This window comes from Temnothorax longispinosus, chromosome 8, assembly GCF_030848805.1.
Source record: "Temnothorax longispinosus isolate EJ_2023e chromosome 8, Tlon_JGU_v1, whole genome shotgun sequence".
In the NCBI taxonomy this organism is placed as follows: Eukaryota; Metazoa; Arthropoda; class Insecta; order Hymenoptera; family Formicidae; genus Temnothorax; species Temnothorax longispinosus.
The window spans coordinates 6,247,584-6,269,382 of record NC_092365.1 but is presented as its reverse complement, the minus strand read 5'-3'; the positions used below and the strand labels follow the sequence as shown (position 1 = coordinate 6,269,382).

At 41.7% G+C, this 21,799-nt stretch overlaps 3 protein-coding genes across 7 annotated transcripts; 2 read left to right on the top strand and 1 right to left on the bottom strand.

The window, feature by feature from the left end:
- Positions 1-680: 680 nt before the first annotated feature.
- Positions 681-3,868, top strand: LOC139817124 (uncharacterized). Its single transcript, XM_071784945.1, has 7 exons — positions 681-1,951; positions 2,023-2,184; positions 2,262-2,423; positions 2,556-2,784; positions 2,883-2,969; positions 3,054-3,347; positions 3,673-3,868. The coding sequence occupies exons 1-7, from the start codon at positions 915-917 to the stop codon at positions 3,778-3,780; spliced, it is 2,079 nt and encodes a 692-aa protein (XP_071641046.1). The 5' UTR covers positions 681-914; the 3' UTR covers positions 3,781-3,868.
- Positions 3,491-9,228, bottom strand: LOC139817125 (mitochondrial ornithine transporter 1). 3 transcript variants are annotated; one of them, XM_071784947.1, is made up of 7 exons: positions 9,089-9,228; positions 8,326-8,512; positions 7,200-7,555; positions 4,995-5,231; positions 4,676-4,845; positions 4,326-4,601; positions 3,491-4,213 (listed from the first exon to the last, which is right to left on the bottom strand). In XM_071784947.1, the coding sequence occupies exons 3-7, from the start codon at positions 7,312-7,314 to the stop codon at positions 4,040-4,042; spliced, it is 972 nt and encodes a 323-aa protein (XP_071641048.1). In that variant the 5' UTR covers positions 7,315-7,555; positions 8,326-8,512; positions 9,089-9,228; the 3' UTR covers positions 3,491-4,039. The 3 variants fall into 3 exon arrangements, with proteins under 3 accessions (XP_071641048.1, XP_071641047.1, XP_071641049.1); XM_071784946.1 differs by lacking the exon at positions 9,089-9,228 and having other exon boundaries at positions 8,326-9,071; XM_071784948.1 differs by lacking the exons at positions 7,200-7,555; positions 9,089-9,228 and having other exon boundaries at positions 8,326-9,071.
- Positions 9,229-9,311: 83 nt separating this feature from the next.
- Positions 9,312-18,807, top strand: Hmt4-20 (Histone methyltransferase 4-20). 3 transcript variants are annotated; one of them, XM_071784942.1, is made up of 9 exons: positions 9,312-9,446; positions 10,830-11,066; positions 11,149-11,314; positions 11,472-11,642; positions 11,745-11,873; positions 11,955-12,144; positions 12,229-12,628; positions 12,767-14,542; positions 14,686-18,807. In XM_071784942.1, exons 2-9 carry the CDS (start codon positions 10,849-10,851, stop codon positions 15,095-15,097), a joined length of 3,462 nt encoding a protein of 1,153 aa, XP_071641043.1. In that variant the 5' UTR covers positions 9,312-9,446; positions 10,830-10,848; the 3' UTR covers positions 15,098-18,807. The 3 variants fall into 3 exon arrangements, with proteins under 3 accessions (XP_071641043.1, XP_071641045.1, XP_071641044.1); XM_071784944.1 differs by lacking the exon at positions 9,312-9,446 and adding an exon at positions 9,714-10,013; XM_071784943.1 differs by lacking the exon at positions 9,312-9,446 and adding an exon at positions 10,297-10,625.
- The last annotated feature ends 2,992 nt before the right edge of the window (positions 18,808-21,799 follow it).

Genomic DNA, 21,799 nt, shown 5'->3' with positions numbered 1-21,799 from the left:
TTGCTGTCTATATTTCTGCACGTATTACTTTCATTATTTTATTAATATGGCGATCCTCATTAAATTGAGGATTAATCAGACAGGAAGTCGTTTTGCAATATTTTATATGATTTCTACGATGTTGCATTATTATTTTTATTATCTTATATTATTTAATATAAGTAAATAAGATAATGAAATAAGGGTTAATCGGATATATTAAAGTTTTTTGTAAAGTTTTTTGAATTTGAGCTCTTCGAACTTGAAGATTTGAGTTTATTGTGATGCGATTCTCATCCATTATTTACTTTTCACAAAACATAATTATCTTTTTCCTAAAATTGAAATATATTCTTATAAAAAAAAGAAAATATTTTTATAAGATGGTATCCTTTTTATGACAATTGAAATTATTTTCTGCGAAAGAGGAAGCCGCATATATTATTTTATGTGCTGTGGAAATTGTAAAGAAATAAAGTCAGCGATATTAGCGATTGCTATTAGCTATTATTTTCACAGATTACATTATTACATTATGTTTATTATCTTTTTTATATAATAAATTAAGAATTAATCGGAAAGCTATTTTAAAATTAAAAAATCAGAAATTGCGTTTGAAATCCAAGATGGATGCGCGATCATCACAAGTTTAATTCAAATTTCACGTACAAGATGTCAGGTCGAGAGTTTTCCACGAGTGACGTACCCTAACCTCAAATTTTTAACGATGCAAGAGGTTAGAGGTTTGCTATAAAACCAAACAGATTGAAAGCACCTTGACTTAACCTCCACCAACCGGTGGAAAACGGAGTAAAAAAGAAAGAAAGGGAGAACCTGCTTCTAAAAATTCGTGATCGAATGGAAGGGTGAGTCCCTTTCAACAATAAACGCGTCAGTCAAAGCATCCGCGGCGAATAACGTCCTTGTCTCTCGCGATGAGCGTGCTCGTGCAGGGACTAGGTCGCCTGCGGGGTGCGTACCCGGCGTTGTTGAGGTTGAGGTTAGGCTGCGACAATTGCAACCGCCTGGATCGGGTGTTCAACGCCCTGCTGAAGCGTAAGCGCAGCAGCACCTCGAGCGCGGCGTGGATCGACCCTCGGGTCGTTAGGGCCCAGGGGTTCGTGGTCCCCGCCAACGTCGCCAATAGACCTGTCAACAAGGACGGCGTCGAAATCAGTCCGGACAGGATCCCGGAGAACACGTACGCCCACAATCTCTTCCTGAGCTCGACGAAGTACGCGGATATCGTGATGCGGCCGAGCACCACGTACGCTTACGTGACGAACAAGGAGGCCCTGGAGATCCTGGAGCAGGATTGGGGCTCGATGACCAGCGCCGAGTCGGCGTCCGCCGTCAAGAAGCTGTCCTACAACGTTTGCCACAACGACGATGAAGAGAAGATCGATCCACTCAAATACGCGAAGTCCTTCAGCACGTTGAACACGCAAAACTTGACGGACGACGATCTGATGACAATAATGAAGCACCTGGTACCGTTGAGAAGTCACATGGAGAAGTGTGATTTCTACAACAGTCTCTGCGGACGGATAGACAGAGAGTGCATAGTACGTTTCTCGCGGCTGCCCAGAGAAAAGATGTTGTATCTCTGTGACGTGATATATCAGATGGTGCCCAAGGTCTTTCAGCAATTCTATTCCCAATATATATGGAATTCCATTAGGCAACTAGGCAACAAACCTCATAAGCTTAGTCCCCAACAATTGGTCCAGATTCTGTTCTTTCTAAATATATACCGGAAGCCGCCTATAAACATGTACGAGCTCGAATTCCAATTGGAACGCTGCATGGAAGACTTGTCGATCAACGAGCTGGCTGTAGCGGCGTTGGGTTTCTTCAAGACCAGCACGAAAATCAGAAGCAATGACTTCTTGAAGCGTATCATCCGGAGGACCATAGACGAAATTGATACGGTGGAGACCGTGAGCATCGCGGGCATCATAAAATTAGTGCGGTAAGATAAATGCGACGTGCCGAGTACTCGCTAACTTGCAAACATCTATTTTTAGTCTATTTCACTTCCAGGTACAGCATGATGCTTGCAGAGGTCAGAACATTTGTAGAGTTACTGAAAGCTCTGACGCCGTACGAGCCGCGTTACACGTTGATGTCCCTAGCGCACATTGCGCAAGCATGCGGAAGGGTCGCCGTGTACGACAAAGAGCTCATGGACCGAATAATCGGGAGGTAAATTTTAATCCTGCTTTCGCTATTCTGCCATCGATATTCGTGGTAAATGATGCTGACGATTGATACAATTTCAGATTAAATAGGGAATTAAAAACCGCGAGGTTGAAGGACTTTGAAAGATTCTTTTATACTTTCTCTATTTTTAATATCGATTCGAAAACCAATGACGTCTACGAGAACGTGATCGAAGAATTAAGGGCCACTTGGGACACCACTCGAGCGGCCGAGATAGCAAAGTAATTATTATCCAAACACGATTTTATTTTAAAGTTGCTTTATTTAAACTACAAATCCATATTTTTCGTTTTCTGCTTCTTAAAAAGTGAGAGTTCTATCTCAAAGATATTCACGAGATTTTCCCACGATAGGTTTCCACATGTAGCTTCACGTATTCTAGGATTTTTGACGACACAAAATGTATATCCCATAGACCTGATCAAACTCGTCATGGCGCCCGAACACGTGAACAAGACATGCTCTGGCAATTACCATCATCTCTCGCGTGAATACTGCATGCTGGATTACGGCCTTCGGGTGGAGGTACCCGAGTACGATGGTCCATTGCTTAAACCCAGTATAAGTAGTTTTCTAGAGAAGGTACGCAAAGAAATCGATCGCTTACGATCGAATGGTTTGTCACGTATCGTGTAAGTTCGATGAAAAATAATACGTATTAATACATTTTATAATCCTAGAAATATTACGAATTGTATCTGAAGACTGGCTCGGCGGACTCGACTCGGGCAAATTTACTTTTCACGGACGTGCTGACAACATGTCAGGTATGTATATATGTATTGTCGCATAAAAGCTCATCTTTTTCTTTACGTGTATATTTTCTCATAAAGTTTTCTACCTTCTAACAGGAGTTGTTCAACACCACGTCGGAGATATCGGTTATTCGTGCGTTACCGCATTTTGTGACGCAAGACATTGTCTTCTGTATAGACGAGCAAAACCAGCTTGTACCATCAGAGACGTATTGGTCGCAGTTTGAATCGAGCGATATTAAATATGTGAACAAGCAGAATTCGAATATCAGGTGGATCGCCCTCGTCATGGGTCATCATGGATTATTGATACGGAATTGTCTTACGCCTACTGGATCCTTAGCCGCAAAAATGAGGCAATTATCCAAAATTGGCTACACGCCGATCATGGTAAGTTTTAGTGAGAAATAAATCAATCTGTGCTAAGAACGATAACGCAAAAATACAAAGCGCTATCTTTGTAATTTTCTGAACAAAAATACAAGTCTTAAGTTAAAAATTGATTCTACATTGATTAAATTAAATTCTACATATTATAAGCAATCTTGTTTTTTTTATTATATAATATATAATACAAATGTAGTGATATTGTGTAATTTAGCTAACACAATTGACGCTAATGCTTGTAAAATTGGTCTGATAATGTTTTTAATTAGAATAATTTAAATAGTGTAATCATAACAGTAACGTAAGAAAGTTTTAATTCTTTTTGCAGATATCATATGTTTCTTGGGACGCACACAAATCACCGCAGGAGAAACGTAATTACATCAAAAAGCTTGTGTTTCGAGATAATGCGTTAAAACTGTCCAATATTACATAATAGCGCGCAAAACACGTCGCAAATGGATATCTTGTACATCTTTTATTAGGAAAAATATTTCTTGTAATATAAAATATTTCTCATATTACATTATTGTCGGCGCGTATATACATCAATTTTCCTTATATTTACAAATACAGACGACATTGAAATCGCGCGAAGCACGATTCTACATATCGGTCAGAACAAATGCTTTCGTACGTAGGATATTTGTGGGGTATCAGGTCACGTAAGAACACGGAAATGTTGAAACAGATTTTTAGAAATAATTGTGCATAACTTTCTTCGTGTATTCGACAGTAACGAACAGTGTCGCGGTCGCTGGTACCGTTCTGATTAAAGTCGGCGTCAATCCGTTATACAGCGCGCCGATGCCTTCTTGCCGCGCGATATCCTTGAAAACTATCAAGGCGGGCGTTCTCAAGTTCTGCACCTATTTCAAACAAAACACAATTTCGTTGTAAGAAACGAGAAATATTGAGAAACGTCTCTCTAGATCTACAGCTTTATTACGACACCTCGGCTTTTCAGCGTCGAAGACGTACCTGTATCCTACTTTTAACGACGTCGGCTGGAAATATTGCTAGCCAGAGCATCGCGCCACCGACCGCACCAGCTACCATTGTCTTTTGCCAGCCAATATCATCGCTATTCTGACCCTTCGCAGCTAGCAGCTCCCTCGTGGCCTCGTAGCCGCCGAAGAAGAAGAAATAGCCCGGCATTTCGCGGGCTATCGTCGACGAGAGACCTGTAAACATTCCTTTTACACCTTGCTCTCTCAGAATCTGCCTCGTCAAACTCCACGGTCCTATGCGAGGTTGCTAAGGAATAACGGACGGTGTTACTAAAAAATTGCCATCGAAATATTTAAAACAACGTTCACCGGATTATTTACCGTGGATTTTTCCTTGCCAGTTGTCGCTTGCATCTGTTCAACTTCCCTCATAGCCTGTAGCTTGCACTTTATCAACTCCGTTGGGCACAGCGTCAGCGAGGAGAAGAACGCGGCGAAGAAGCCGGCCCAGGCGTTGCTGAAGGAGCTGAGCTCCTTTACGCTCTGTACACCTATAAAAAGAAAGAAGATTAAATTGGCTTAAAAATTCATATTCACATATAACAAATTTTACTGGGGATCGGTAAGTTTTTTTTTTTATAAATGTTTGATATAATTGGATTAATTATAGTGAGTTATTCCATCATAGTTCACGATTTACCTGATAAATGAGCGATTGCTTTTTGACATCCGCCGTATGCCGCGAACAACACCGAGTTCTCGGCTACATTGGCGACTACCGCCGGGATCGTTCCGGCGTACAAACCCCTTGCGATACCATCTGTCCTTAACGTACGCAGAAAACAATTTACCATGCCTTTGTACATGGACGGGAAGGTTTGCATCTTTACCTTCACCGTGTCCAACGGCTGGCCCACGTAGACAAGTGCTACACCGCCTATTAAATAGCAGTAGAATAATTTGCTTGTGTACGAAAACATATAGAGATCTTTATGTAGTGTCCCAAAACGGTCTCGCAAAAATTATTACTCTACTGACAATTAACAAGTAATCCTTTATTTTAAATATTTTTTCACATTTGATACGGTTGAAGTGCATTAAAATATATTTACTGTAAAGATCAGTAAACCGTTATCTTAATGTAAATTCTAGACTTGTTTACATAATTGATAAATAATTAACATAGTGATATTGATTTTTTGTAAGAATTTATCGGTCTATATCAATAAGCGAACATTTCTTGATAACGTTGGCGAATTGAACACGAGTATAAAACAATTTTCTTGGAAAGATTGCGACAGTTTGCGAATCATGCAAAAATATCAGATATATAATTTCTATAATAATGCAAAGTTTTTCGTTTTTCAGTGTTAGAAAATGTAAGAACGCGTCGTAGTGATTAGAAATTTATATGATTTAGCTGGGGTTTATCAGTCGGTATTTACGTGAAAGATAACATTGCAGGACTGATACTACCGTTATCTTTTCCCATCGAATTTACTACAGACAAATGTATATATGTATTGTTTATCTAAATATTAAGTAGATTATAGAATTTCACGATAAGCAGATAAACAACATTAGGCAATCAATTAATTACTGTGATAAATGCAAGTTGCAGCCAAATGATTAATTTTAGATTCGTCAATGAGAGAGAGAGACAGATAATCCAGGTTTTATACATATATTTATTAACGTTGAAAATGTTAATATAAATTTTAGATAAAACTTCCTTCTCTGAGAAACGAAGTTTCCAAAAGTTCTCATTATTAAATTTCGAAACTTTTTTATTCTTATATACTTTATAATCTTCCATCTTTACGTCAATCAATTCTATAAGCATCTTTTTTTTAAGACATCCGCGACTTTGTTCCTCTCGACTTTAGAAATGCTTTGCCGCGAGAGGAAAATTCATCTCCGCGAAGCATGACGCAATTTCCGCGTACGATCGAGTAAATTCCGATTAATTTAATCGATGATCGACTTGTCAGTCTGTACTATTTTGTTAGCATCACTGGAACAATCGATCTTTTGTTGTTTAACACATCGAGAGGAAGATTAGGGGTGACTTCAACCAAACTTCCGATCGACCCAATTAAGTCGACCAGATTATTGCACCAAAATTTCGAACTATTTAATTCGTCATCCTAAATCTTTTTCTTCGCGTCTTTATCAATTAAAAAGAATTAAATAAACAAAGATTTTATAATTTTTTTTTAGTAGGAAATTATAACTTGCATGTATTGCATGTTACTTGGTATTTGCTGGGGCTTTGCTCAAGTTAATCGCTGATTAAGCTAATCACTCTAATCGGAGCTTGGTTGGAGTCGCTCCGAATTAGGAAATTAACGAATTATGTATATTTCTCTATCAATGCAAATTATTAACTTTAATTTCGGTTTAATTTACTCTTATCCTTTTCTAATTCTTAGAATTTAGAAACATATAAAAAGTGAGTTGAACCGAAATTAAAGTTAATTTACATTGGTAAGTAATTGAAAAACAATTGAAAAATAAGATATGTTACGGACCCTTAATTATTGATATACAATAATGCCGTAACTAGCCTGCGTTGCGCCCGGTGCGAGCTCGACATTTTGCGGTCTCCTTCCAAATACTTTTAATTAAAAAACATTAATATAAAACTTTAAAAAAGAAAACAATCGCACAAAATATAAAACTAAATGTTATCTAATATAAAAAATAATGAATATAAATAAACATTAGAAATGCATTCAGAAATTTTGCAGCAGACAGTTCTGCCGGTCGAATTAATTGCCGTTTAAGTTAGACGGGTTTTGGTCGAAGTCTTGAATGCTATCTCGGCAGTAGGATCGGGGATCGTAAACGGAGAGATATCGGGAACCACGCGTGTGTGTGGCCAGACAGCCGCGGAGACGTTTACCGAGCGAACCGGCCAAGAAATCGATCGCGCCGTCCTTGATGCTTCCGCGGTCGCGTTCCGTCGACACGTGGACCACTTCCGCGCCGATCGGCCCGGCGACGCTGCTTGTCGTCATCGTCCGGGAGGGAAATTTCTTCGGCGCGGCCACGTGCTCTCGTCTTGAGCACGATAAAACAGACGCGATCGCCAGCCAGCCGCGCGCAACGAAGCGATACTGACGAATCGAGCGTCTCGCAAAGCGATATATACGTATGTATCTCTGTGGAAAAGAAGCTATTGATATCGTCGCCCTGTCGTTCACGTCTTGTCTTCAACGAGCAGGCTCGGCTCGAGAAATCGTCGGACCCTAGAAATCCCTGAAAGAATTTCCGTGATTCCGTCAAATCTCACATTTTATTCTTGTTTCGACGAAAGAGAGAGAGAGAGAGAGAGAGAGAGAGAGAGAGAGAGAGAGAGAATTATTGCGCCTTTATATTTTAGTATAGAAAAAAATCCAGAGTTGCAATAAAACTACCGCTATTATACAGTTTAAAATAATAAAATATTTTTAACAGCAAAAATAAATACATAATATAGATTGAAATAAAATTTAAAATTCTTGGAAAGAGAGAGAGAGAGAGAGAGAGAGAGAGAGAGAGAGAGAGAGAGAGAGAGAGAGAGAAGAATGTCGAAAACTGCTAAGATCAGCGTGTAAATCGGGCCCAGTTTCTCGCGCATGCGCGGTGAATACAGTAACAATGAAGTAGCTAATACAAGAAAAAAGATGTACATACCGTACATAATTAATAGCCTGTATATATAAAAATTTTTGAATTTAAGAAAATAGTAAAAAATATATAATTATAAAAAGTTTAATAATCTATAGTCAATAATAAAATTAAAGATACACTGAAAGAGAAAAAGAATACTAAAATAATGTCAAATAAAACATATTATGACTCAAAATAAGGTTTTATTTCGTAAAAATATTCAAGAATACCAGCGTACCTCTATTTTCTACCAGGATGAGGAGCTAATCATCCTTTAAAAATATTTTCATCCAGCCAAACATTCTAAAATTTTCTAATTCTACTTTTCTTAATAGTCCTTTCCATCACGCACAAATTTAAATAAATGTTACACTTACCTAATATTTAATCTATTTTCCTTCGACGATCGTGACAACGTCAAGATTTTCGCGCTCATTAATCCCATCATTTATACGTCACTGTTTTGCTACTCCTATCGCCGCGCATGCGCTAAAAATCTGACCCAGGATACGCGGCGGGTCGCCATGGAGACGCAGGGTCGCGTTCCACAATCATAAAAAGTCCCTAGACAAACATAACGGCTCGAATCCCTAGACTGTGGAGCGACGCGGATGATTTCGCGGCCGTCAGCGGAATCCCGAGTCCCGTCGATCCGCGATCGTTTCATGCGGGACGGTAGATCGCGCCGATCGCGGTAGATCGGATTTCCGCGAGATCGTATTCGTACAACGACGAGCGGAGCGTCGCGACACTCGCGACGCGAGGAGAGGGAGAAAAAGAAAAACAGAAAAGAAATCACCAGGGCGTCGCGGATCGCGGCCTGGTTCGCGGGCAGTTCCGGGTAGCGGAGAGACGCGGCCTCCCCCCCCCCCTCCGACGAACTCGACGTCGCGACGACATCCCAAAACATGAATTCGCTCCGCAGCCGCGATTGACATCCGACCTCTCTCTTTCTCCTACTTTTCTCTATTTCTGTCTAATCTCTCTCTCTTTCCCCCTCGTCTCTCGCACGAGGAAACGAAAGCGGAGTCGAGATCGCGTCGTCGCCGTCGCCGTCGTCGGAGGCCGGAGTCGCGCGGCCGACGGCTCCGTCGTTCGTCGTTGTCGTCGGTCGTCGTCGAGTCGCGAGAGCGCACATACCGAGAGTGGGCACCGTGCGAACGCGGAGAACGCATCGCGCGTTCACGTTGCGTACGCACAGTACGCACACGCCACGGACCGGGCACGGGCACAGGGTAGAAGCCGCAGAGGGAAAGTGCGCGCTGTCCGTCGGTCGCGGTCTCGGCGTCTCGCGTCGCGTCGCACTGTGTGCCGCTGTGCCGTCGTGTGCCGTGGCGATCCTCCCGAGCCTCCTCGTTCGGATACTGCCCAGCCATGATAGCTACCGCGAGCGCGTCTCCGCCGCGACGCGAGAGGCACGTCGCCGCGCCGCTCTAGCTTTAGGGGCCCGACCGACCGCAAGATGCGAGAGGTCCGTTCTTGGGAGAGCATCCTCGCGGTAAGTAACGGCGTCGTCTTCGTCGCCCGTCGTCGTCGTCGTCGACAACGACGGGCCACCCCGCGTCGTCCTGAGGAAAAAAAAAAGAAAGAAAGAACATCGCGCGGCTAGTACGCCTGGCCTCCTCTTCCGCCCCCGCCATTAGTCCCGTGTTCTCGCGTACGGCGTTCCGTCGCGCCGTCGACGTTCTCGGGCCTTCTCGGACGACGGCGGCGTCCTCCTCCGAGAGGAAGAGGACCGTTATGTTGACGCGCGCCCGCAAGGCAGTCCGCCCATAGGCCGCCACCACCGCCGCCGCCGTTGCCGTGTCCCGTCCTGGTCGATACGAAGGGACCCGACGAAGGCCTCGTCTCGTCCGTGGCGCTGACTTCCGAGGGGGGGATCTTCCAAAACCCCGATGCTCCGAGTGCTCCGAGCGCAAGGCGACGCCGTCGTCGCCGCCGCGGGGGATCGTTCGGCAGGACAGCGTGTTTAAAGAACCCACCCGCGACGGAGACACTCGAGCATCGGTGAACATTCCCCCCCCTCCCCCCATCTTCCACGACGTGGTGGCGCGGTGGAGTTTCGGTGGGTTTGGTTCGCCCCCGCGGAGGTTCAGGTTCAGGTTCAGGGTCAGGTTCGGGTCCGGGTGGCGCGCGAGGGTGCCCCCTCGCCCTCCCGTTTGCCGAGGGGAGCAACGTGGACGCGGCGCAGCGTCGCGAGGGGGAACTCGGGCGTGTGCGTTTAAAGGGCGGAGGGGGCGGCGGGGAGGGGAAAGGGATACAGAGTCGCTCTTGTCGGTGAGCCGTGCGGTGTTTTTGACACCAATGACACCTGAGTAACAGCTGGTAACAGCTGAGTAGGTTACGACTAGGCGAGGCGAGATGGTCGTTCCCTTCGAGAAACGTCGCTAGATCGCTCCGTACTCCGGAGTCCGGAAAGGGGGGACGGAGGGGGGGACCGAGTCGTCGGTCGGGAACCGGACAATGCCGCGCGTCCGTATGGCGTAGCGTCTTGGATCCTATACTTACGTTCCGTTTCTCGCTCGAGTGTGGACCTATAGGGAGTCATTCATAGACTCCGAGATTCTAATGGCGTTTTGCCAATTAAGTCGGTTCGCTCGCTCCGGAAAGTCGCGCGGAACAATAACGATGCAAGGTGCACCACCGAGCCTGACGTCCCAGTAGAGCTTGATCTGGGGTACATTAACCTTCAATATGTTAAAAATGCATTAAGGATACATCGAATGTGCATTAACCTTAAATCCGCTTGGGGAAAACCTGCTTAACCTATTAATGCGGTTAATTAGAGGAAGGGAAAAAGTCTCTTTGTCGCGCAGAAGCGCCCTCTTTTTTTTCGTCATCATGTTTCATTGTATTTGATTGTATTGTCTTTCTTTTCCAGTGAAAGTCAGCGTCGCAGAATGGTGGTGGACTACTGCGAGTCGATTCAGGCCTCAGCAACTGCAGTAAGAAAGCAGGAGCGAAGGTTAGGTGGCACGGTGGGTGCTGCAAAGATGCAGCCCAACAGCGGTGGAGGATGTGGAATGACACCTAAAGAGCTCTCCGACAATGACGACCTGGCTACGTCCCTCGTGCTGGATCCCTACCTAGGATTTACCACCCATAAGATGAACATCAGGTATACTGTCGTTCGACCAATTCGAATGTACAAACGTACAAGTTATCCAAATTATTTGCTAAAATTCCATTCCGTCTGACAGGTACAGGCCGTTAAAGGCGAACAAGGAAGAGCTGCGAAAGATCATCCGTGAATTTAAGGAAACTCAAAATTACGAGAAGGCGTACAAGAAGTTGATGGGTGGTGATTGGGGCGCGCGGCTACCCCACACAAAGTCCAAACAGCAGCAAATCAATCTGGAGAATCACGTAAGTTATTCTGCACATTGACAGATGCACATTGATGCCGCTTTCAAATCGCATTGTTTTATTTTAGCGAGAAACTTGCATCACTTTTTGATACAAGTAATAAATCGTGTGTGTGTGTGTGTGTGTGTGTGTGTGTAATAGTTATTGATTTTTACAGATCAAACGATACCTGCGAGTTTTCGATAAGGATTCCGGCTTTGCCATAGCGCCGTGCTACAGATACAGCTTAGAGGGACAAAAGGGTGCTAAGATATGTGCCACCCGTAAATGGATGAAACATGATAAAATTTCCTGCCTCGTCGGTTGCATAGCGGAGCTTAGTGAGAAGGTTTGAGCTTTGCAAAGTGTATAAAAAAGAAAATTTTGATGGAATTTTTCTCATTTTTTTTCCATTTAATACATATTATCTTTATTTATTGTATGTCTTTAGGAGGAAGCTGCGTTGCTGCATCCTGGGAAAAATGACTTCTCTGTGATGTTTAGTTGTCGAAAGAATTGCGCTCAATTGTGGTTGGGACCAGCCGCATACATAAACCATGACTGTAGAGCGAATTGCAAGGTAAATAATGGACACTCGACGAAATTCGAACGTGATTGCGTAAGAATTATTATGTAAACGCGAGAGTTATTATTTTCGCAGTTTGTGCCGACGGGAAGAGACACGGCGTGCGTCAAGGTGTTGCGCGATATCGAGGTGGGCGAGGAAATCACCTGCTTCTACGGGGAGGATTTCTTCGGCGATGGCAACTGTTACTGCGAGTGTGAGACCTGCGAGAGGCGAGGGACCGGCGCATTCGCGAGCCAGAAGCCGGGCGAGGAGCTGTCGTCTGGTATGCTACACGCGACATTTAAGGCACAAAGGCCGTTTGTCAGCTTCGTTCACTTATCTTCTCTTTTATTTTCTATTTTCGTAGGTTATCGTTTGAGGGAAACAGATAATCGAATCAATCGAACTAAACATCGGCAGCAGCCATTGAACAGGAACAAACAGCAAGTCGATACCGCTCTCACCGAGCGAAACACCGTTCTGGTCGTAAATGCGGCGGTTGCGCCGCAGTCTCTCAGCATGAAGGAGCTGCGACGCAAAGGGATTACAAAGTACGACGCCGAGCTGATCGCGCAAGGCTGCCGTTTCTCCGACATCAATCAGCAGCAGCCGGCGATCAACAACGGCGAGAATATGCTGCAAACTCGTCCCTCTGCAATTGCGACTTCCGTCACGAGGAGTCTCCGTAACAAACAGATGTGCAAGTTTGACGGCAATGCCGGTGACGGAAGTATCATCAAGAATACTCAGTCGCTCAGAGCGTCCAGGTAGCTTATTAGGCTCTTGCGCGCGATTAAATATTTTTCTTCTATTAATTTAATTGTAAATTAATTTTTTCTTCTTGTCTGTAAACGCTGAAGTAATAAATTCTAATTTTAAATTAATTTTTATTTTTTATTTTGTAGACTTCACAAGAGAACGGAATCGAAAAAAGGGAAAGTTGGGGTGAAGTCCGCGTCGTCCTGTCTCAGTAATCCCGCTGTGAAAGACACGGAAGTGGCGGATATCGGTCATCGAAAGGAGGATTCCGACAGACCGGTGCACAAGGAGAATTTGTATTCGCAATTACAAAAGCATCATCTGCCAAACGCATCGGAAATGGACCACGGTTTTTGCATGGAGCAGCCGCGACAGCGCACCGTGGCGGAGGAATCGAATGAAAATGCCTGTCCGCTGCGACTGATGGAGATAGAGGATACTGGTGAATCGAACGGTGATGGCGACTCTGCGGAGGATGAACGGGGAATACCGGATCTCATCGCGGAAGTCGATCCCGAGACAGTAGATAACGTTAATTCTTCCAGTTACAAAAAGGGACATTATAGTACAAATGCCTGTGATTCAATCCGATTAAGTTCCACGTCTCAAACTTATGTACAACGTTTACATACCGCGGAATTTATTCCCGAGGATACGAACTGTCGCTCGAGGGACTACCATCACTCGTCGCCTATGCGGCACAAGGAAGCCGAGAACGATCCTTATGGCGCGGCTGAGCAGGTGAATTGCGTTAACAAACGTTCCAAGTCTCATAGCAATCGGCTTTCTTCGACGGACGAGCAAGACGATCGCAAGACGCCGAACGAGGAGTTGTCTTACGAGTTTGAGGACGATGATTCGTCGCCGCCGTCAATCGAAGAAAAGAAAATGTTGCGGGCTGATTTTCGAGAGAATGACATTTTACACGAGACGAGTTCTCGATCGGATGACGAATGTTGCGATATAAACTCCGCGAAAGTAATCGTGGTGCAGAAATACGATGTGGAGAAAGAAGAGGAAAGTGAAAGTTGCGAGAGTCCGATCACCGTCGACGCGTCGGCGGCGAATCACTCGGACAGTATCGAATTTTGTGGATTGAACTCAGAGGGAGTTGTAGAGGCAGAAGTTGAGAACGATTTAAAATGTTATAGTAGTACAGTTTCGAATCAAGAAGAAGAAGAAGAAGAAGAGGGCGTCGTAACAAAAAGTGATGCGTATGTCGAACCTGGCATTAGATCCGGAATGGCGACGTTATGCGCGACGGAGATGGACTCCAGAATAAATATTACGGAAGGAAATAACACGACGGTCTTCAGTAACGTACAGATCACGAACTATAATAGCGATTTAACCGGCCATATGAATTTAGAGGACAATCGCCATTCTGCGTTAAAGAGATCGACATCCAGGCGGAAAGATCACGCCTTCGACGTGTCCTCGAAGTCATCTCGCAAGTTGCAGAAGAGACTTTCGAACGCCAAGTCCAAGTTCGGGATTTTGATGGAGAGTATGCAGGACGATTCGAAGAGTCACGGTAAGGGCAAGAGCAAGAATAAATCTACCAAGAGTCACAGGAGGGATCGGCAGAGATCGGCGACGGCCGAGATAGGGGAGGCCGACGATGATTCGGGCATCCAGGGCGATATCTACGAGTTCAGCGAAAAGGAGAGCAACCTGGAAGATATCGGTATACTGTCCATAATAAGACGCGGCAAGCACGAATCTCGTCACGCGTCCTCCGCTTCGATAGCGGTGTCGCCTGTGCAGGAGATGCAGTGCAATGACGAGTACAATAAAGCCGAGCCGCCAGTGCTGGTCCGGGAGGAACCGTGGCCTCCGACCGTAGCACAGAGCGAACATGGCGCAGAATCCAATAGTGTTCAGTCAAGAGGAAACTGTGATGTTGCAGTGAGCTTGGAACGGTAAATATGTAATGAATATATGAAGTTTATTTTTGTCATTTAGAACACAAGCGTGAACCAAATCTATAAATATTTTTCGCGAGAGATTTTATAAAGTTACTTTATAAAATTTTCTTTTCTAAACCGGAGGGATCTTTTTTCAGGTTGACAGCCTACGAGAGCAATGGTAGCGCGCGAAAATCAAGCACAACCCCGTCCGAGTGCCGATGGCGAACGAGCAATTCCAGCGATTGTCGAGTTTGTCCTGTCACGCCGGAGAGGACCGGCGGTCGGCTGAAGCTGACGCTGCGAATGAAGCGGTCGCCCGTGCTGGACGACATAGCCGAGTCCGGCACCAGCGGCATGAGCGAGGACAGCTACGAGCCGGAGTACGAGGTGCTGCGCGTCGAGGGATTGGAGAGGCGCAAACGCCGGAAGAAGCACAAGAGCAGGGACCGTGAGAGACGGCATAAGAAGTCGCGCGAATTGAATCTCGATCCGCCGCCGCCGCCCATGAAAAGATTACGCTTGATCCTCGGCAACGAGACACGTACCATCGATCTAACGCATTCTTAACAGCTATAATTCCACCTGTCCCCCGCCCCCGCTCCCTCGACTTGCCCCCCTCCCCTTTTCTCTCCATCGTTCATGACGCGCGTGTAATATCGATTTCATTACGATATATATATAGACTATCTTTTTAAACATAATTAAAAAAAACGAAAGATCATTCAGGAAGTTAAGCCTCCTCGTCCTACGACATGTGACAGCAAGTTCATATCGAACTTGAAGATACTTTTCACGATCAAACTTGATTTATAGTGATAGAACTAGCATCGCCACATTTTCTCCCTATCTTTCTCATTCTCTTTCTCATTCTCTCTCATCTCTCTGTCATCTCTCTGTCTCTCTTTCTCTTTCTCTCTTGTAGTCCACGTTATTTAAATCTTTTAGCAGTATATGTCTTATTCTTATAACAACAACGAATCTCTGAAGGCCTATCGAGATATCGTAAGCGAGAAAACGTGTAGGAAGAAGCTTTAGGTACGCGCACCTACATATTTCTCCCATGTAGAATTAAATTGAATACCGCGTACAAAATCAGAGCCATAGTACGTGAATACTTATCCAAGCGTCATACAGTTCTATAGATTAATAAAGTGCTCTAGCGTACTAAAGAGATAATTCCACTTAACGATTCAATTGGAGTCAAATCGAGCATATTGTTTTTCGAAATTTTTGCTACCCTTAAAGGATATCAGATTGCATGGTTTCCGAAAGGTCTCTTTCCTTTTTCTTGTATTTCTTTTCTTCCAGCTAATCCGTTTCTCGACAAATTGTATACGCAATACATTGTATCAACCTCGTACTTCGTGAGATAAGCATAGTCAAGTTGAATCTTACAAATTGTATCTCTTCTCGTGGAATCGTTTCGTAAAAAAAACATTGCTGCTTTCCATGGTACTCCGGAACGGAGAAGGACGTAGGAGGAGGATCCCTATACTTATACTATGTATAATAATAATTATCTAACTGACTAAAAGGAAATTTAGCTAAATATTAGTTAGCACTTATAATCACTATTCTCGAACGAAAGGTCAAAAATATCATGTGGAGAACCTTGTAAATATTGCTTATACATATATTGTAAGAGGTTTATATATATATTACCATATATATATATATATATTGTATTTCGGTGTATTACAATGTCTTTCGATGCGAGGTGCAGGCAGGCACCGCATTGCATATACCATTGTATACGGAACGCACCGATCACCCGATACTGTAGTAACGAAATATTAATAAGAAAGAGGGTTTCATTCGCGGCAACGTTTTCGTTATATTACGCGCCGTTTAGAATCAGAATGTCCACAATGCAAATGAGGGGACGAAACGCGCGATCACCATCTGTTCCACATCGCTTCTATGTTCGCGGACGAAAGTGTGATATACGTGAGGGTTGGAGAAGCGAAACTTGCGTTACTCGAAATTTTTTCGATATTAAATTAGAGCGCAATTTTATTCTGCAACAGATATAAACCAGATATTTTTTTTCTAATCCAATAACGAAAAAAATGCAGAATACAAGTTTCGCTTCTGTCGAGTTGGAAGGAGAGTAATATTGTTATTTCAAAAGTTTCAGTAAAGAGATCAGGATTTTCAGATAATAATTTAATCGAGATTTAAAAAAATTGTTACAAAGCAATATTACTTTATCTCCAATCCTGGCATCCAGTTTCTCACGTTGTTAAAACACTTACAGTAGAAATCATTGAAATTTTCAAAGTTTTTAAAATGTGATATCGCGTAAGTTTGAAAGAAGTTCCGTATGAAGTAAAAGTTATGCGACGCACACGCAATATTTGTTCATTGTACGCCGAGATTTAGTTAAAATTCTTCGATTTTACTTGACAAATGGGCCGTTACTGTCCAATGCCGTTAATATCCAACGCCGATCATTTGGTGTTTTTAATATGCAAATTATACACGATTAACAAATAATAAAAAAAAAATCTCGTTACGTTCCGAGCGAGCTATAGAGAAACGACTTTGCATTGTGTCGTATATATAGCAATGAAAAAACTCATACTGCATAGAATACAATAGGTTTATTGATTTTTTTTTCTAAAGAAAATTGTTTGAGTGCTCTAAGCTGCCACGCAGAATTATAGAAAAATTATTTATATATTAATTATTTATTGCACATTTAATGATAATAGATTAGTTATACGAGGATGATAAAAATGCATGGTAATTAAATTAAATTCAATTAATATTAGCCATTTTAATTGTTGTTTTCTCAATTAATGTTTACTATTTCACCAAATTTCTGAATGCAATCCTCCCCGAATCGAGCCCTTTTTTCTTATGCAAAGAAAAGAGGGAACTGTATATAGTTGTGATATTCATAAATCCTACAAAAGAGATAATAATCTTACTCCTTTTTTACTTACACGTTATATATAGATATCGAGAAAAAAAATTCTAAAAAAAAAAAAAAAAAATAAATTTACTCCAAGTCGTAATTTTTTTAATGGACAGCATACAGAATCGATTGCACCGTAGCATTAATTAATTAGCGATTGCTTAGCTTATTCCGAATTCTAACTCTGGCACATAGAAAGAAAATTTGACTGGAAAATATGAACTCGTGGAACATTAACCGACAGCAATTGATAAGAGTATTAATAGGAGATATTGATGGATTCGATTAATTAATAATTAGTATACTGATTGACTATTAATTCGTAACCAAATCGGTCAACAAAATTTAACAGCGAATAAAAAGAAATGTGTTTACCTTAAACTTTTTGATTCTCGATTAAAATAATTATTTATATTATATGTAATTGATTCCTATCGCATTAAAATTAAAGAGAATTAGACACCTTTTCATCGTTTAAAGATCACTTGAAACTAAAAAGGTCGAAGATATGTAATACGAATTCATAAATGAACATATGTTATTATCACATAATAAGCGCGATATAATTCGAGGACTATTCGCCGGCGCAGCTTCGCCGTGTAATCATAATGATCCTTTGTCAACGCTGCATGATCGTAGCGGCCCATTTCGAGAACGAGAGATTTTCATTTGACTTTGTCCCTTTACTCGCGATTTGCACAGCAATTGTACAGCCAGTCGTTACGCGATCGACTCGAAGCGTTTTCTTAAGGGAAGAAAATGAAGGAGAAAGGGAACGGGACATTCCCCGAATTTAAGAGAGGGAAATTTCTCGAAGCGTTTCTTCTATTCGCAACAACAGTTTTGCGTCGCAACATTATTTCCCGAATCAGCGATGTCATTTTCTTCGTTTTTCCCCTTTAGACCGTCGCACGCGTCGACGCTTTCTCCCTCATTCGTTATCGGCAGAATTTTTGTCTCACTGCCATTAGAAGAATGATGCTAATTCGTACGTTTCGATTAATCGCGAGAGTGTAAGGAGTGTAAGAAAAATCATAAGTCGCATCCCCCGCGCTGCAAACGATCATTGTTATTAGATGAATTTCGTGTGTGAATCATTGCGAATCGAGGAGGACGATATTTTGCGAGTCTCTCTTCCGAGAGCCGCCCGGCGAAGTAGAAAGAAGAAAAAAAGAAAGGAAGGGAAGAAACGAATTTCTTTTTTTTTCTCGTAGAAGACTCGCGACCGCGCGCGGCGCGTACATTGTAATTATACATATTATCTTATTTGTTGAGCGACAGATATATAGAAATGTACATTGTCATTATTATTTTCTACGGATTAAGGAACCATAATAAATGAATCGCATAAACGTAATTATGGTTTTCTCAATTCTTTCAATCTCTATCTTGGTTTTTTTTCTCTTTCAAAGAAAATATTTGAAAAGCGCCGGCCTTTTCCACTGTAATTGATCTTCTTTTTCCAAGATTAAATGAGAGATTTAAATGAAAGATTGAACCTAGTACAAATCAGATTTTGCATTTTAAACCTTTATAACTCTTTCTTCAAGTCTATTCAAATTTTACGCCTTACAGATAAAGTAAGTAGTAACTTTATGAATGGTTGGTGAAATTAATAGTATTTTACCTAAAAAGTGAAAATTTTTAATCGAATTTGGATCCGATTATTTATTGCAAAGTTTTACAGAAACATATACTCTTTACAATGAAATCCATATAATGAAAACAAATTTTAAACTATTTTATAAAGATGAAACAATATTTATTTCGATATTGTACATTATTGCTTCTCTGTTTCTATTTATCTCAAATTTTGTGGTCTATGCCTGAATTAATTGAGAATCATTATTTTCGTAATCATAGTGTTGTCAGCAATCACATGAACTTCTAAAAGACTATTGATCTTTAATAATATCTTATCGAGTTATATGATCACAATTTTGCTCATAAATGTACATAAATAAAAGAAAGAAATAACAAAGTTCCGATTTTTGAAATTAAAAAGATACACATATTTTTTAATACAATATTGGTAAAGCGTCAGACTCACAACTATGACGAACCAGATTCTCAAGTCCCATTTGATCACAGGAATTTTAATATTCCAAACTGCATCCCTCGCACGAGAAATTAACAACGGGACTCTCGTGCGGAGAAACTGGGCGACTAACTTCTTGCTTGCAATTTGTATTAGTTGATGTTGCCCAAGCATTCGTGTTTATGCAATCGTGTTCGTCCTTCAACTGAGCTAATTTAGCGCCATGTATATTTTTTAATTCTTGAATTTCTTGCAGTGTTATACACGTATCTCGTATATAGTTTTAATTTCTAATAATCCGACCGGCCAATTATCTTCTTTGTCAGTCTCCATCGACTCGGGCCACACCTAGCAACTGGCAACTGCTATCTGTACCCCTCCCTCCATTTGAATTAAGATACCGTGGGCTAATCCCCTGCATATCTGAACTTAAAGTGATTAAAAATAAAAAGCACAGAATACTTTACACCTTCGGATAAAAAAAGATTTTGATGAGTTTTTAGTATGTTATTGTTCTCTGGATAAGGGACACGTATTTTTTTATACGTGCCCATCATACACGTGTTTAAGGGATGAAGCACCACTTTGAAAAAAAATCGGCTTTTCTCTTTCGGGCCGATTATCTCCGAAACTATAAAAGATAAAAAACAATAAAAATAAAAAATAAAATAAAATAAAATAATTATTCTAAAGTGCTCTTCTCAAACCATTCAACTTTTGTTTAAAAAATTTTTTTATCTTTTATAGTTTCGGAGATATTCGGCCCGAAAGAGAAAAACCGATTTTTTTCAAAGAAGTGTTTTATCCGCTAAACACGCGTATGGACACGTATAAAAAAAATACGTGTCCCTTATTTTCATCTAGAGAACAACATAACTAAAATTCATCAAAAAAATCGGAGAGAGGTAGTTCCGTGTGAGTTTCCTTGTAAGAAGAAGAAGAAGATATATACACACACATATACATATATACATATTTACTATTTAACCTGGGAGGAGGAAATATATGTATATAGATTTATTCAACATTTTCTGAAAAAGTAAGGAGAAACAAAAAAAAATTTAATTAGAAAGAAGCAGATAAAAATTACTACGATGTAAACTTTATTTTTTTGATGCTGAGGTATAAGTCACCCCAGTATCGAAAAAATAAAGCTCCACACACACACATCACAGTAATTTTTATCTCAAAATCTCGGGTACTCGCAACTTGTGCGTTTGCGTAAAAGAGTCACGGTGCGGTCTCACTTGGCGCGAGACACTGCCGTGTCTCTTGATGTGCTTCTTTCTAATTAAATATTTTTTTTGTTTCACCTTACTTTTTCAGAAAATGTTAAGTAAATTTATATTCACAAATTGTTCTCAAATATTAATAAATTCTAAGAACAATCAAAAATATACAATATGTAATTAATAACAATGATTTTTAATTGGGGTGTAAAAATCATCCTAGGTGACTATTTATGGAAAAAAAAAAAATCAGGCATTCGTTTCCGGGTTAAACTGTATCATTGATTAAAATCATACATGTCTACAATAAGCGATTCCAAACGAGATGTTTTAAAGACATCTTAAAATAGTTTTAAAGATGTCATAAATTGGATTCTAAGATGTCTTAAAAGTACAAATGTCTTTAAACGTTTATGCGACTTCAAGATATTCTAATATTCTCTAGGGATGTTTCGACAATCTTGCTCAAAATTAGACTCGATCAATCGAGTCCATCGGATGAGTTTGATTCAAGCCACTTACACGCGCTGTCCGTCTCATTTTATCGCGTTTTATTAGTGGGCCAGAAGTGATAAATAACGCTTACCCGGGGGATACTAACAATGTACCGTCATCTACTAAAATACACGGCTCTCGCGCGGCTTTCCGGAAAGTCGATACAGTTCGACCAACTTTTCTCTCTATTATTGCAAAGCGCGCGCGAACAGCGAAGAGCCACGACAGGGCTCGTTCACGGGAATTGACTGCTCATCAGATAGGGAATAAACCCGTGTATGCATTCCGCGCGCGTAATATTCTGCGGGCGCGGATGATGCCTGCGGAGCGGAATTTTAACGCGACTTCCGGACTTCCCTCGCCGGCCCCGATCAAAACGAGAACACGTTACATCACGCGCATATCGCGTTTGTAAATGAGCGATCGCGTGTGCAACGTTGGAAATGCGTGTCGGCTGACGCGTAATACGCCTGACTGTTTGTTGCAACTCCGTATAATTATCTAATTTCGTTGCGCATAAGTAATCTCCGCGAGAGGGAAGGCGGCGCGCTCTCGTGTCGCATTTAAGTTTTTCCAAGTGGGAGCTT

Bases quoted from the DNA above. Each gene is read 5' to 3' on its own strand.
- LOC139817124 (XM_071784945.1), top strand. From the start codon at position 915: ATGAGCGTGCTCGTGCAGGGACTAGGTCGCCTGCGGGGTGCGTACCCG. The intron at 2,185-2,261 runs GTAAATTTTAAT...ATACAATTTCAG, and splicing joins ATGGACCGAATAATCGGGAG to ATTAAATAGGGAATTAAAAA. The intron at 3,348-3,672 runs GTAAGTTTTAGT...TTCTTTTTGCAG, and splicing joins TTGGCTACACGCCGATCATG to ATATCATATGTTTCTTGGGA.
- LOC139817125 (XM_071784947.1), bottom strand. From the start codon at position 7,314: ATGACGACAAGCAGCGTCGCCGGGCCGATCGGCGCGGAAGTGGTCCAC. The intron at 4,846-4,994 runs GTAAATCGTGAA...TTCTTTTTATAG, and splicing joins AGCAATCGCTCATTTATCAG to GTGTACAGAGCGTAAAGGAG. The intron at 4,602-4,675 runs GTAAATAATCCG...GTTATTCCTTAG, and splicing joins CTGGCAAGGAAAAATCCACG to CAACCTCGCATAGGACCGTG.
- Hmt4-20 (XM_071784942.1), top strand. From the start codon at position 10,849: ATGGTGGTGGACTACTGCGAGTCGATTCAGGCCTCAGCAACTGCAGTA. The intron at 11,643-11,744 runs GTTTGAGCTTTG...GTATGTCTTTAG, and splicing joins TAGCGGAGCTTAGTGAGAAG to GAGGAAGCTGCGTTGCTGCA. The intron at 14,543-14,685 runs GTAAATATGTAA...ATCTTTTTTCAG, and splicing joins GTTGCAGTGAGCTTGGAACG to GTTGACAGCCTACGAGAGCA.